The following is a 16,276-nucleotide window of genomic DNA, read 5'->3' on the forward strand; positions in this document are numbered from 1 at the left end:
AGTGTTATTCGCCATAGTAACATAGTTTCCATTCTTCTTCTCGCCAAATAAAAAAGTAAAAACATTGCAACCTTGAGTGCCTCAGCATCTGTCTTCCTGGACCAAGTTTGAGAGCCCATACACTGATGAGCACCAAGGAATAAAGGTGAAGACCCAGAAGCACTCCAATTACCTGCTTGTGTTTGAGCCATTCTTCTTCTTCTGTTGTCTCTTGTGCTCCCTACAGGAATTATGATTCCCGTAACAGAGTTCCGCCAGTTCACGGAGCAGCAGCCGGCGTTCCGGGTCCTGAAGCCGTGGTGGGACGTCTTTACGGACTACCTCTCCGTCATCATGCTCATGATCGGGGTGTTTGGCTGCACACTTCAGGTTGGTCTCTACAGCTGTAACGATACACTCAACTCAGAATTCGGTTTGTATCACGATTCCTGACCTACAGTTCGATAAACCCCACAATTTCTGAAATGTATCTCATTTCAAGCTTGGAAGCATTATTGCATTGATTCATACGGTTGTTTTCTGGACTGAAGGATAACAAAACTTTGAAAGGGTGTATCACGATACTGCCTCCTTACATCACGATACAGTATCGTGACTCTGAGTATCACGACTTCTCGGCTCGATCCAATATCGTTACAGTCCTATTGGTGTCCCTGCAATAGTCTCTCTTGTGTAGCCCAGGGGTCGGACACCTACGTCTCGAGGGACGTTTACGTTTTTCGGCCGTCTTATTCGGCACACAATATAATTTTAATGTTATGCAGCTTCACATGAAATATGACACGTTTTGTAAAGGAATCCTAGAAAAATTACATTTGCAATACAATTAAGTTATATTTTCAGGGACCTCGAGAAGGTGGTGTCGTGGCCTGCCCTTTACTTCTCTTTTTAATCTACAGATCAATTGTAAATTAAGGATAAATTAAGTTGAATCTATCTATCTATCTATCTATCTATCTATCTATCTATCTATCTATCTATCTATCTATCTATCTATGTATCTACGTATCTATCTACATAGCTATCTATCTACATAGCTATCTATCTATCTATCTATCTATCTATCTATCTATCTATCTATCTATCTATCTATCTATCTATCTATCTATCTATCTATCTATCTATCTATCTACTGTATCTAATAGGCCTAAAGTGCAGGGGGAAATCCTGGTGTGTGGTCATAGTATGGCCCTTGGGGGACTTTTACGACCCTGGCGGAATTTGAAGTGGCCCCTCAAATGGGGGGGTGGGTGAGTGGTGTTGAGGGCATGTGGAACTTCCTGGTGGAGGCTGTATAGACCCCTTTAGAGTTTGTAAACAGGTATGACGTAATTTGGCTGCGTGCGCACCGCTGCCTCAAAACCGTCCATGCTCCCTTTACTTGTACAGAGACTTGACAGGTGGAGGTTTTTTTTTTCGAAATAAGATAACGGATGTTCGCACTAACCTCAGATATGCAGTGGGCACCATGGACACGGGTATTCCTGGCGATGTCATCAGTCCAGTCTGTAGTTTAATGTCTTGTAACAACAAACATCTCCTATGCTTCTGGAACAGCCTCTTCCCTCTCAAAATAGCATAACAAGTGTACTTTTCTAGCCTGGTAAACCAGCATCACCCGCTTGACGCCAAAATTTTCAGATGTGAGTGGGTCTGGCCTCTGATCTGAGAAGTTTTGAACACTGTGCCCTGAGTCTGGCAAAACCAATCACAACGCAGAGATTTGTTTTGAAAGCGAGCTGGGTTTTGAGGGAGTGACGACAAAGCTCTCAACACCGTTGGAAAGCACATCAATGACAAACATCGCCGATTGGTCAGAGCGCCGGCACGGTTAGAAAAAAGCAACAGGTTGTTCTCATCAACAATCTTCAGAGGTATCGTTCATCGGGGCCAGACTAAATTACTCCGGTCTCACATTTAGGCTGGTTTATCAGGCTAGTACTTTTCGGAATCCCTATTTTTTATCACCTCATCCCTATCTGTGCATGCCTATGATACTGACCCTCCATTCTGCTCCTGTTGGGATGCCCCTTGTACAGGGTGAGGTATAAACGCAATTTTGTTGTGTGTGCACTCACTGCGCTGAGTGCTGTGTCACAATGCCAATGGGACTTTCCCTGGGGGTCTAAAATGCTGACACAGCAGAAGTGCTGATGCTACTGAGGAGGTTAGCACATGCAATATTTCACTGAGTCACATTTCCGGTGTCATTAGCAATTACGAATACAAACTCACATAATAGGAGATGAAGCGCATGGCATTTAGCATTGTCTGTGTTGTGTAGTAGTTTAGCACAACCAAGCCATGCTGTACTGAAGCACATTTTCAACAAAGTGACATGAAGTGAAGTGAAAGTGAAATCCCAACTGGGAAAACTCCAATCCCATTGTCATTGTGACACAGCACACAAGTGCACACTGCACACGACAAAATTGGATTTATGGCTCACCCCCAATGGCGCCCAAAAGGGAGCAGTGCGGTGGGACGCCAAATGATTGGTTGCCACTTTTACATAACTTGATTTGATAATATTCCAAGCAACATATCATTATTTTGATCTCGAAACCAATCTGTATCGTACTGTGCCCCCCCCCATTGCAGAAGGGTTTATATCACCACAGCAACATTCAGGCTGCTATACAGGAGACAAAGTATATGGCTGCTATCAGCAATAAAGATTGCCAACGTGACGTCATTGCCCCAACCAAATTCACTTTTACGTCTGTTTTTTCTTCTTTAAACGACTATGACTGGCGGACCAAGGCCACTCTCTAACAAGCGCTACAATTTGATTCGCCCAAGATTGGGGCTAAAGGCGTTTCCGACCCATTTGTCACGTGTCTTGGCAACCTCCATTTGCTTTAGCTCATCTATATGTTTAACACAACTACGCTGTGCTTCTCTTAATCAAATCCCCAGTGTTATAACAGAGCATGACAGCGGTATATAACTCTGAAAAGAATATTAACACAACTGACAACCCTCCCAAACAAGTCAATTGTTCCATGATCCGTGCATACATTGAATAATCGAAGCTCACTTCCAGCAAACATGTACTTCATCTTTGCATACGTAGCAGATTAAACAGTTAGGCCACTGCACACAGAGCGTAGTGGTGTTAGTTTAACCCCTTTACACAGAGCCGATATTACAACCATTCCGCCACCAAAATTGTAATGACCAATCTGTTAAGCCTCTCTGTAATGTCCTAGCAATGTTATTATGATGTATTTTCAGCAAATAGTGAATAGGCCCGCTGGCGACCCCATCTGTGCAAAGAGGCTACCCCTTTACACAGAGCCGACGTTATAGCCATAGGCTACTGTCACCAAAATTGTAATTACCAAGTGTTTATCTGTTATGTAAGCCTCTCTGTAATGTCATAGCAATGTTGTTATGATGTAATCGAGTCTTTTTTAGAAAAGAGTGAATGGGCCTGTCCGCAAAAAGACACACAATCTAGTGCAGAAATAATCTGGTGCCTGTAAATTCCTGGAGATATATTGAGTGTTTCCCACAAGATGTTGGCCACGTTCCAGTAATACAGCACTCTGGTTCATTCACCATCAGAGCATTCCTGATGTGATGGCACCGACTGTGGTGGCCCTTTGAAAGCCCTGTGAATAGTAGTATGCAACTGGAAACAGCTGTGGTTGCCTGTGTGTGTGTGTGTGTGTGTGTGTGTGTGTGTGTGTGTGTGTGTGTGTGTGTGTGTGTGTGTGTGTGTGCGTGCGTGCGTGCGTGCGTGCGTGCGTGCGTGCGTGTGTCCCTGCATGCATGTCTTTGTATGCAGTGCATGCATGCATGTATGTGTGTGTGTACACGTGCGTCTAAAAAAAGAGAAGAAGAATTCCAACACACCTGTGTGAAATGAATGTAAACACCTCTCTTTCTACTCCCCTCCATGGTGCAAACACCTCTCTCTCTACTCCCCTCCATGGTGCAAACACCTCTCTCTCTACTCCCCTCCATGTCCCCCCTTTCCCCTCTACTCCCCTCCATGGTGCAAACACCTCTCTCTCTACTCCCCTCCATGGTACAAACACCTCTCTCTCTACTCCCCTCCATGTTCCCCCTTTCCCCTCTACTCCCCTCCATGGTGTAAACACCTCTCTCTCTACTCCCCTCCATGTTCCTCCTTTCCCCTCTACTCCCCTCCATGGTGCAAACACCTCTCTCTCTACTCCCCTCCATGTCCCCCCTTTCCCCTCTACTCCCCTCCATGTTCCTCTTCTCTCCCTGTGAGGCTCCTCTATGGCATGTTCCTCTTCTCTCCCTGTGAGGCTCCTCTATGGCATGTTCAGTTGCAATTTATTACATACTGTATATACTGTGTGTTTGTAAGTATAAGTATGGGTAGCCTCTTACTGCAGCAGGGGTCGCCGGCGACCCTATTCACTTGCTGAACATGCTTACATCATAACAACATTGCTGTGACATTACAGAGAGCCATAGTGCTGCGCTAAGGGGCGAAGTAGTATGTTTACAAGTCATTGAAAATATGCTTCTGTTCTAGTCGTGTAAAATGTATTAGATACAGTGTGTATGCTTAATTGGATCTCAGGCTTACTATGAAAATGTATAGTATAACTGAAACACATAAAGCACTGAAACTTCAACATATTTACATAATATTCTGTATCAATTGCTTCTGTTTTGAAACAAAAATTCCTCCACCTGCTCTCGATGTTCTTCGTCGTAAAAGTTTCATGCGTGCTTGTGGGACGACTGCAAAAGTTATTAAATGTCACATTAATAAAGTAGCACATTACGAGGAAACACAGGATTTAGCAATTAGACTAAGCAATGGACATATAACTCCATAAAAAGACAAATTTCATATAAGAGGAAATTCCATGTCAGAGATGACATGCATATTGTGTAGACACACAGGGTAATGTATGCTCATGCAGCAGCAGTTAGACTGAGCAACACACATTTCTATACGTAATCTCATGAAATAGCACATGGCACACTTCTGTATTGTCTTCAGTCGAGTGAATGGCCCCAAAACAGCCTGTACAGTACATGCAGACTACACCCCTCAGCTCGTCCTCCTCTCTGCTCTGTGTAAGTTCCTGTAGACCAGTGGTTCCCAACCTTTTTTGAACAAGCACCCCCTGGACCTCATCATGTGTATTAGGCCTTTGTGTACGTCTTGTATTTGTGTGTCTGTGTAAGGTGTCAGACACCTTAATTTCCCTTGGGATTAATAGCAGTACTCTACTCTACTCTACTCTATTCTATAAGCCTGCTAACACCCCCCCTTAGTTTTAACAAATAAAATAGACTAATCCCCCCGTATGGTGACTAAGCTCAAGGGCTCCCTAACGGCCCCTGGGGGGCTGTAGAGCCCCTGTTGAGAACCTCTGCTGTAGATGATTCCCAATTATTTTTAGATGAGACAGAAACACCCTTGGACAGGAACTCAGAGTGGGTGGGAATATCCCCCTCCACCTACCCAGAGCAACAATGTTCAAAGGCAGAAGAGAAGACAGGCTCATAAAAAAGAAAAATGAATATTGAAACTGTTGGCCATGTGACAGAAAAATGAGTTTGGGTGTAGTGTAGGCCCTATTTTCTTTTAGAGCAGTGCCTGACAGACTTATGTTTCGACATTAGCACTTCTTGTTCAGAGTAAAAACAAGAAAAATAAAACATCTGACATGCTCCGGTGACTTTAATCCTCACTAAGGACTCAGTGAAGTGAAGACCAGATCGTGAAGAAGTCTTTAAAGTAGAAACGCCCCTGTCCCTTTGCTCTCATTTCTAAATTATTCATAATATTATCACATATTATGTGTGTGAAACTCAATAAAAAATAATTGAAATGTATGAAGTAGAAACACTGCTGCAAACATCCGTCGTCATGGCAGCCATTATACCTCCTAATTGATACACTTCCTGTCATTTTGGGGGTGTGTGTGTGCGTGCATGCACGTGTGTGTGTGTGTGTGTGTGTGTGTGTGTGTGTGTGTGTGTGTGTGTGTGTGTGTGTGTGTGTGTGTGTGTGTGTGTGTGTGTGTGTGTGTGTGTGTGTGTGTGTGTGTGTGTGTGTGTGTGTGTGTGTGTGTGTGCGTGCGTACGTGCGTGTGTGTGTGCCTCACTCAGTCCCACTGCAGGGTGTGAGCAGAGATACTCTAGACAGAGATAAGTCATTCTAGTTCATTTCTGGTATCCACTTTCTGTCGGGTGAACGCCCCTTTAGGAGACCTTCGGTTAGGAGACCTTCGGAGTCCTCAGGTTGAGAATACAAACCCCAACTCCGGTGAAGTTGGGACGTTTGGTAAACAGTGAATAAAATCAAAATGCTATCATTTTCAACAGAATAGTGAAAAGACAACATATTAAGTGTTAAAACCGAGAAAAAATATTGTTTTGGGGGACATATGTACTCATTTCTAATTTGATAAATCCAACACGTCTCAAAAGAGTTGGGACGGGGACAATAAATGGCAGCAAATGTCGAGGAAGTTTAAAAACAAAACAAAAGACAAAATTTAACAGTTAAATACATTAACCGATGAGATGATTTTACATAAAAAACAGTGTTAATTCCTATCTTGGACATGATTTCACCAACTTAAATGGTGGGTGTATTCCTTGTCATGTTTTGCAATGTTTTCCTTTCTGTAGTGCTTACAGTGTGACAGGTCTTGACCAAAAGCCCACCATTTTATCACTTGCTGGTCCTTATGATGGAGCCAAACTGTTAAAACATAGTAGAGAATGCAATTTGACCTTACTATGTGGCAGTAATCGAAGATCTCCCTTCAAAATATAATGCATGAGTGGCTTTTCATGCTGTTTAAAACCCATTTATACCATTCAGCACTGTATTTAACTCTACAGATGAGTGAGAACATCTTAATCAATGCACTACTGCACCCGCATGCCATCATGGAGGCTGACTTTTGAAGTTAGCACTAACACAAGTTGGATGGTCCATTTTCACTGTAGCACAGGATGTGCAATGCTCTATTATTATCAAAAAGAATGGACTTCTACAACTTCTGCTGACTTCTGTAAGCAAAGGAAAGTTTCCCATGTCTTCTGGGTCTATTTCAAGTGAGCTCAAGTGCTTAGGAGAATGTTACACCCCTGTATCATTTGCACGCATTAAGCATTCTTAATATGGTCAATTTTCAATAGCTCTAATTCCTGGAGTGCTAGAGTGAGACAACAACCAATATATATTTCATGATGTCATGAACCTATACAATGATTTTAATAACAAAAATATGTCTTATATACACTCAATCGTGGTAAATCAAAGGGAATTCAAAAATGTATGTAATAACTATGGTAATTATTCCCTTTGCATCTTTAATTCTGAGTGACTCAGCCTCTCTGTGATGATCTTATACCTGGACACCTATATTGTCCGTCAGTACAATTAATTTTGAAATGTTCTTCTTTGTTGTTTTATCTTATTTGGATGTTAACTAAATTTCACTGATCCCCGTCCCAACTTATTTGAGACGTGTTGGATTTATCAAATTAGAAATGAGTACATATGTCCCCCAAAACAATATTTTTTCTCGGTTGTAACACTTAATATGTTGTCTTTTCACTATTCTCCATCTAATGAATAGATTGAATGTTTTGAAAATGATAGCATTTTGATTTTATTCACTGTTTACCAAACGTCCCAACTTCACCGGAGTTGGGGTTTGTAAATGGAGTACCCTTAGCACTGTAGATGGCGGTAGCGCACTTCTCGTGCAAACACCTCAAAAATAGAAGAAGAAGGAGGGGACAACGCCCCCTTAGGAGACCCAACTTGAGCACACACTTTTGCATTGGGTGGGCGGGTTTCGAAGCCTCTTTATTACTCCACCCTCTTTGGTGTGAGAGGTAAACAGTGTTGGTGCCAAAGGGGGCCCGTCTGAATGAAGAGGGTGTAGGCAGATGTAGAACACATACTGTACCTAACTCAGACCAATGCAACACCCATAGTAGAGGGCACACACACACACACACACACACACACACACACACACACACACACACACACACACACACACACACACACACACACACACACACACACACACACACACACACACACACACACACACACACACACACACACATTTGATTACTTTTATTTGGATCCAAAAGACAAGCATTAAGGTACAAGATCCACATATTTTGGAACACACACACACACATACACACACACACACACGCACACTGGACACAAAGAATGGACACACATGACACACTTACGGTACATATACACACTGCACACACACACACACACACACACACACACACACACACACACACACACACACACACACTGGGTACGCAATGCGTGCACACACACACACACACATACACACTGGACACACACTGGACCAAATTAGAAAAAGGCGTGCTAAAGAGACACAGGGTGGGTGGACACGTGCCATGTGACTCAGTCAAAAACAAGCACGGAGGATGTGTGTGTGTGTGTCCTTTCTTTCTCTCTCAGTGATGCTGTCTGATCTGTTTGGTCTGTGTGTGTGTGTGTGTGTGTGCGCACGTGCATGTTTGATTGTGTGGGTGTGTGTTGTGTGTATTGCTCTCCCTTTCTCTGTCTCTCATTGTGTTTCTCTCCCTCTGTGCTTGTGTGTGTGTGTGTGTGTGTGTGTGTGTGTGTGTGTGTGTGTGTGTGTGTGTGTGTGTGTGTGTGTGTGTGTGTGTGTGTGTGTGTGTGTGTGTGTGTGTGTGTGTGTCCTTCTGTGCTTGTGTGTGTCATTGTGTCTGTGTGATAGAGAGAGAGAAACATAGGGATTAAAAAGCCAGCGCGACAGATCTGGTGCCAGTGTGGTGTGTCCTGTTCAGAGTGTGGTCTGGCCTGTTTTGCTGATGGCTATTTCCTCAATCCGTCCTACTCAGCACAATTAGCCCCTGGTGCCAAGCTACAGAATTAGCTTAGCTTAGTTTAGCTTAGCTCCATGTTTCCTCCTTCTCCTCCTCTCATCCTCCCTTCTCCTCTTCCTCCTCTTCTCCTCCCCCCCTCTCTTCTCCTCCTCTCATGCTCCATTCTTCTTCTCCTACCCCTCCTCTTACCCTCCTTCTCTTCTCATCCTCCCTTCCTATCCTCCCCTGCTCCTTTCCCTCCTCTCTTCTTATCCTCTCATCCTCCATTTGTCTTCTTCTCCTCCCCATCCTCTCTCCTTCACCTCCTTCTCGTCCTCCTCTCTCCTCCTCCTCCTCCTCTTCCTCCTCCCCTCCTCCTCTTCCTCCCTCCTTCTCCTCCTTATCCCCCTTTTCTTCTCATCCCCTCATCCTCCATTCTGATTCTCCCACTCATCCTCCTCTCATCCACCCCAAACCTCCTCTTTTTCCTCCCTCCCTCCCTCCTCCTGTTCTTCCTCCACTCCTCCTCCTCTTCCTCCACTCCTCCTCCTCTTCCTCCACTCCTCCTCCTCTTCTTTCTGTTCATTCTTCAGATGATGGTGTAATGCTGTAATGCTTCATTTTTCCCACCCAGTGAAACCCCAAACAGGCCTCATCCGGGCCCTGAAGCCAACCAGCAATTACTGTGTGTGTGTGTGTGTGTGTGTGTGTGTGTGTGTGTGTGTGTGTGTGTGTGTGTGTGTGTGTGTGTGTGTGTGTGTGTGTGTGTGTGTGTGTGTGTGTGTGTGTGTGTGTGTGTGAGAGAGAGAGAGAGAGAGAGAGAGAGAGAGAGAGAGAGAAAGGAAGAGAGAGGGAGGGAGAGGAAGAGAGAGAGAAGGAGAGAGAGAGAGAGGGGCAGAGAGTGTGAGATGTGAGAGAGAGAAAGGAAGAGGAAGAGAGAGAGAGGCCAATTATGTCATTACTGACAGACGATACTGGGCCATCCCCTGAGAGGGGAGGGAGAGCGGTGGAGTGTGTGTGTGTGTGTGTGTGTGTGTGTGTGTGTGTGTGTGTGTGTGTGTGTGTGTGTGTGTGTGTGTGTGTGTGTGTGTGTGTGTGTGTGTGTGTGTGTGTGTGTGTGTGTGTGTGTGTGTGTGTGAGGGGGGGGGGAGGTGAGCTCACGGTTATGTTTGAACTATGACTCAGAGGTTTGCTTTGCATGTGCGCCGCGACCCAGCCGTCCGGCCGTCTGCCGTAATACTAATATTTGTGAGGATGACTGATCTATTCACAATAATTAAGCGAAACCATTAGTCATGTTTTGTCAGCGCGGTGAGGAGATTTAGCATCAGATAGCATGTGGAACAGAACAGCACAAACACAAACACTAGGTCAATAATCTAATACGTGATTTATTTCATTATTTTGAGGTACTTGAGTGTTTGTCTCCCTCTGGAGTACACTGCAGATACAGCAGGCTCAGGCCACTTCCTGAGTGAGTCAGTCCTGTTGGGCATAATAGACTGCTTACTGGCATGCAGTGCAATAATGTGACTCAGGAGGCACAGATATGTCTTACCAGTAAATGTGTGTAGTTGTTATTTATTTATTAATTCATTCATCCATCCATCCATCCATTTATTCGTTTGTTTGTTTATTTATTTTCATATTTGTGTATTTATTTGATTTATTGATTGATTCATTCATTTATCTATCCACAGTAGTCACATTGAAGCTATTGCCTCTTTTTTATGTGAGCCCTGGCCAAGAGAGCCGCAACAGGCTAAAACACCCCATGCCACAGAAGACAGTATACAATGAGTAACTTAGTATTTATGTGTTGTAGTGTTAGTGACTACAGAGCCCGTTAATGCTGATGTGTTGTGTGACTTGTGAAATTGCCATTGTTTTGTCGAGTGACACATAATATAGCCTAGTCAAAAGGCAATTGAAGTCTGTTTTGCCAATATATTTGGCAAAGAACCTGGCCTGGCCGGCAGTGATGTAAGGGTTAACGTTCGGCGAGAAGGTCGCTACCGTGGAATAGCAGCACGACAGAGAAAATCTTTAGACGCGGAGCGGAGGGGTCTTGTTCTCTCTGAAGTGCTGCTATTCCACAAAGCGACCGACTCGCCGAAAGTTAACCCGCTTATTATATGGATATACTTAAATGATTCACACATGGCGGGGACATTTCTTTAGGCCTATTTAATGTTAAGTCTATTTTAGTTTTTAATGTCAAAAGATTGTTGCTGCGCAAAACAAAACAGTGCCGTTGTGGAACACCGCTAGGCAACAGCTAGGTAGCCAGGACAGGTGTTGTCTATCACAGCAGCTGATTAGAGTCTTGTTGAAAAGTCGCTTTAGCAGTGAAAAGTCTTGTTGCCATTGACAGCGGTCTGTTATAGACCAACCCGTCCGTTATCGAAAAATAACAGACGTGCGAACGTTGGGGAGCCCCGTTGAAATGAATGGAGCATTCGACCGATGACGTCACACCATATAATAATTATAATTAATAAGACACTTCTTTTCCACATTGAGTTCCACTTTCCAAGTTGAGTTGAATTGAGTCAATAAAATGAGTTATGTGTGGAATGAGTGACACATATACACAGGAAGAGACATGGTTTTAGTAGTAGTATAAGCCATGATATAATAAAAGAAAACAAAAAGGAAAAAAGGATTTTAAGCGTGCAAAACCTCTCACTTTGAAACTACAGTCAGCCTTTGTCCTGCACCTTTTCCTGGGATGTGCACAATCTTCACCTTCAACTTTAGTTGTAGTATATGATAATTTTAGATATTTATAATAGAATTCTGTAAGTTATTACATGTATTTTTGTAATACAGTAATTCCTATATCTTTTAACTGTGTATTGCAGAACATACGTAAGACTGCTGAAATTTAAGTACACATTTTTTCTTAATTTCTAAATTTGAAATTTGTGTGTGTGTGTGTGTGTGTGTGCGTGTGTGTGTGTGCGTGTGCGTGTTTGTGTGTGTGTGTGTGTGTGTTTTGTAGGTAATGCAAGACAAAATCATCTGCCTTCCCCAGAGAACTGCTCCACCTCCTCCGCCTCCTCCGCCAAACCACACAGCGGCCATCTTCCCTAACCAGTCCCAGCCAGCAGCCGCAGCCCTGCAGCCCACCTCCCCCACGTCGGTGCCTAGCGTCCCGGGTGGAGGTGGGGTCCAGGAGATGCGTGGTCTGAAGACCAACCTGGACTGGCAGCAGTACAGCTTCATCAACCAGATGTGCTATGAGAAGGCCCTGCACTGGTACTGTGGAGTTATTCTCTTTAGTGTTACTAGTTAACATTATCACACGACACATAGAGGACAACTTCTTGCTGGATCACTTGATGGTTTATTATCAAACTTCATTATCACCTGGTGAGCAGACGGAACGCCTTCTGATTGGCTGAGCAGGTGTCCATTATTCCCAGAGAGCAGGTCACCTACGATGTCATGCGGGCGTGCGTGCGTCTAAGTTGTTTCTTTTCCCAACTTTCTGGCGAACTGCCGTTACTAATTCTAAACTGCAGGTTGCTATGGCCAAGACCCCGTTGTTAAATCTATTGCATTTGGTTGTCAAGTCAAAAACACAGTCGTTAGTTCTATCGCATTTGGTTGTCAAGTCGCCCCAACCTTCTACGCGCGTCCTTTCACGCCTCCGATAGAGACGCGTCTGGCTAGATTAGGAAGTGGTGCCCATAGCAACGAACCAAGCGCAGTGGTTAATCTACTTTCTCACGAAGCCTTAGATCAGCATATTAATAAATTAGTATTTAAATGCTGGTAACCGGGTGATAAGCGGAATAACGACCTTCGTGGTGTCCCGATATCAAGGGAAAATGGACTTGGTGAAGCGAACAGCCCTTCTGCTGTGCCGTCGAACTGTTAGAACGCTCCGCCTTGTCCATTATTTCCCTTGAAATCGGGACACCTCGTCGGACGTTATTCCTTACATATTGTATGGTAGCTATGGTTACATAGAATGTTTCTATATGCCCTATTGGTGGTCTGCCCTCTGGTGGTAACTATTGGTATGGTTCATATGCATAACAGGTACGCCAAGTACTTCCCCTACCTGGTCATCATCCACACCGTCATCTTCATGGTCTGCAGCAACTTCTGGTTCAAGTTCCCGGGCTCCAGCTCCAAGATCGAGCACTTCATCTCCATCCTGGGCAAGTGCTTCGACTCCCCCTGGACCACGCGGGCGCTTTCGGAGGTCTCGGGGGAGAACTCGGACCGAGAGCGGGAGCCCCAGAAGAAACATCCGGCGCCCAGCAGCCGGCCGGTCGCCAGCATCGTCATCGGCGGCGGCGGTGGTGGCCCAGGTAGTAGTAGTAGTAGTAGTAGCCTTTATTTTTCCCAGTATAGGCAATTGTTTTGCAGTGGTGGTACACCTCTCACACTCGCGCACACACACACACATAAAACATTTAACAAACATAAATAACCGTTTAAAACGCATAAAAAGGTGGAGGGGTTAAGATAAATGAGTAATCTAAGAGAAAGATCTACAGAGTAGGGCTTAAAATATCTAAACATACAACTCGTTACTATCTATGCTTCCTAGTGGAATTTAGCAGCTGAATAGCAGAGGGTAAAAATGAATTCTTATATCTATTTGTCCTAGCTAATGGGCATTTAAAGCGGGAACCAGAGGGTAAAAACTGGAATTCTTTATGCAGGTGGCGACGGGCCGTCAAGCAACCTGGTCAAGACCTCGTCCCTGCGCTCCATCCCCGAGAAGATCGTAGTGGACAAACCGCCGGCGGCGACCACGAACGTCCTGGACAAGAAGGAGGGCGAGCAGGCGAAGGCGCTGTTCGAGAAGGTGAGAAAGATTTCAGGATTTTGTTTTCTTCTTCAGTCCTCTTTGTCTCTTTGGTACAGTATTGACTGTTGTTTATCTTGGTTTGTGTCTTGGGTGCGGTTTTCCTGCAATGTGGGCTGGGTTTGTCTTGATGTGATGCCATCTTGACTGGGTTGGACATCATCTTCAGGGTTGTGTTAAAAGACGAAGCCTTATTATGTGTCCAAAAAAATTATTTGATAAGTTTTGCGAGAGCACGCACACCTCAACGTCTCTCATCACTCTGTTCCTCCTCCGAAACGTCAGCACCAAGAACATTAAAAAAAAATAGGTGAATCGTGAAGAAGCAGTGTCGCGCCCTTCCTTGTTAAGTCTGTGGTGTGGTGACTAGTTTCACTTCGCTAATGTTGGTTCTTGTGATTGTGTGGTATTTGACGAAGGTGAAAAAGTTCCGTCTGCACGTGGAAGAGGGCGACCTGCTGTACGTCATGTACGTCCGCCAGACCATCCTGAAGGTGCTCAAGTTCATCCTCATCATCTCCTACAACAGCTTCCTGGTCTCCAAGGTGACTACATGCTACTTGTTTTTTATTTTGACCTACCTCCTCTATTTCAACTCCGCTTTATTTTATTTTATTTCACTTTTTTTAATTTATTGACTTTCTTTTTTGTCTAATTTTCTCTTTCTCTTCTACGTCATTTCATTTTTTTTTTTTTACGTTTTTAACATTGTTGTTAATCTGTCTGTTAAGCGCTTTGAACTGCATGTCAGGTATGAAGTTGTGGTATATACAAATACAGTTATTATTATTATTATTATTATTATTATTATCATTATTATTATTATTATTATTATCATTATTATTATCATTGTTGTTATTATTTAGGTCCAGATCACGGTGGCCTGCAACGTGGACATCCAGAACATGACGGGCTACCGCTACTTCTCTTGCAACCACACGATGGCGCACCTGTTCTCCAAGCTGTCCTACTGCTACCTGTGTTTCGTGGTCGTGTACGGCCTCACCTGCCTCTACACCTCCTATTGGCTGTTCTACCGCTCGCTCAAGGAGTACTCCTTCGAGTACGTGCGGCAGGAGACGGGCATCAGCGACATTCCGGACGTCAAGAACGACTTCGCCTTCATGCTGCACATGATCGACCAGTACGACCCGCTCTACTCCAAGAGGTTCGCCGTCTTCCTCTCCGAGGTGAGGACTGTCGTGTGTGTGTGTGTGTGTGTGTGTGTGTGTGTGTGTGTGTGTGTGTGTGTGTGTGTGTGTGTGTGTGTACGACCCGCTCTACTCCAAGCGATTCGCCGTCTTCCTCTCCGAGGTGAGAGGGGTGTGGACTCTGTGTGTGTGTGTGTGTGTGTGTGTGTGTGTGTGTGTGTGTGTGTGTGTGTGTGTGTGTGTGTGTGTGTGTGTGTGTGTGTGTGTGTGTGTGTGTGTGTAGTAGACGTGTGTGTGTGTGTAGACTATGTGTAGTAAAGGTGTGTGTGTGTGTGTGTTCCTCTCCATCCAAAAGGTGAGCGAGAACAAGCTGAAGCAGCTGAACCTGAATCACGCATGGACGGCCGAGAAGCTGCGTCAGCGTCTGCAGACCAACACCAGCAATCGGCTGGAGCTGCAACTGTTCATGTTGTCCGGGCTGCCCGACACTATCTTCGAGCTGTCCGAGCTGCAGTCGCTCAAACTGGAGATCATCAACAACGTCACCATCCCACCCGCCATCGCACAGCTCGAGGACCTGCAGGTAACTAACTAAACAGAGAAACAATGTGTGTGTGTGTGTGTGCGTGTGCGTGTGTGTGTGTGTGTGTGGAGAGTATGTTTAGTAGAGGTGTGTGTGTGTGTGTGTGTGTGTGTGTGTGTGTGTGTGTGTGTGTGTGTGTGTGTGTGTGTGTGTGTGTGTGTGTGGAGAGTATGTCTAGTAGAGGTGTGTGTGTGTGTGTGTGTGTGTGTGTGTGTGTGTGTGTGTGTGTGTGTGTGTGTGTGTGTGTGTGTGGAGAATATGTCTAGTAGAGGTGTGTATGTGTGTGAACAACGTCACCATCCCGCCCGCCATCGCACAGCTGGAGGACCTCCAGGTAACTGTTGAGCTGAACGTAATCAGATATTTCACAGCCTGTCCAATCGAGAAGGGTCCAGCTGCAGTAAAACAGTTCCACCCTTAATGCAAGCACGCCCATGGGCGTTCCCGGCATTTGCCGTATTGGCCAATCGTGAAGGGATACTGCACGATGTCATTTTCAAGGCCATTTCCGGATGAAGGCTATATGTTTGTTACAAAGATATCCCGTGCAAATTATCATCTTCCAGAGAAACGTTTCACTTAACATTCCACTGACATAATATTCTCAACAATCTATGTAAGAAAGTGAGATAAATCACACATTTTCTAATCCCAATATGTCTTTTGCTTTGTCTTCCCGTACCTCGGACATTGTAGTACTGCTTACACTGACTTCTATAGTACAGTATAACTGCTTAGGACTCGTGTCGCTATGCACAAATTTGTCATAGCAACGTATCAGGTCGCCAAATTGCTTTAATTTCAACACGACGACGTGGACATTACCTTACCTAGCTGTGTGTATCGAGGTCACTGTTAACACTG

General features: G+C 44.6%; 1 protein-coding gene across 1 annotated transcript in view; it reads left to right on the top strand.

Annotated features, from left to right (window-relative positions):
• The window catches only part of LOC134450638 (volume-regulated anion channel subunit LRRC8C-like), a 39,824-nt gene that overhangs the window by 17,715 nt on the left and 5,833 nt on the right, over window positions 1-16,276 (top strand). The window contains exons 2-8 of the mRNA XM_063200524.1: window positions 227-369; window positions 11,855-12,111; window positions 12,901-13,175; window positions 13,533-13,678; window positions 14,098-14,223; window positions 14,545-14,868; window positions 15,185-15,412. Of these exons, the coding sequence (XP_063056594.1) occupies window positions 232-369; window positions 11,855-12,111; window positions 12,901-13,175; window positions 13,533-13,678; window positions 14,098-14,223; window positions 14,545-14,868; window positions 15,185-15,412 (1,494 nt within the window). The 5' untranslated portion in view covers window positions 227-231. The remainder of the gene's footprint in view (window positions 1-226; window positions 370-11,854; window positions 12,112-12,900; window positions 13,176-13,532; window positions 13,679-14,097; window positions 14,224-14,544; window positions 14,869-15,184; window positions 15,413-16,276) is intronic.

This window comes from Engraulis encrasicolus, chromosome 6 (assembly GCF_034702125.1).
Source record: "Engraulis encrasicolus isolate BLACKSEA-1 chromosome 6, IST_EnEncr_1.0, whole genome shotgun sequence".
NCBI lineage: Eukaryota > Metazoa > Chordata > Actinopteri > Clupeiformes > Engraulidae > Engraulis > Engraulis encrasicolus.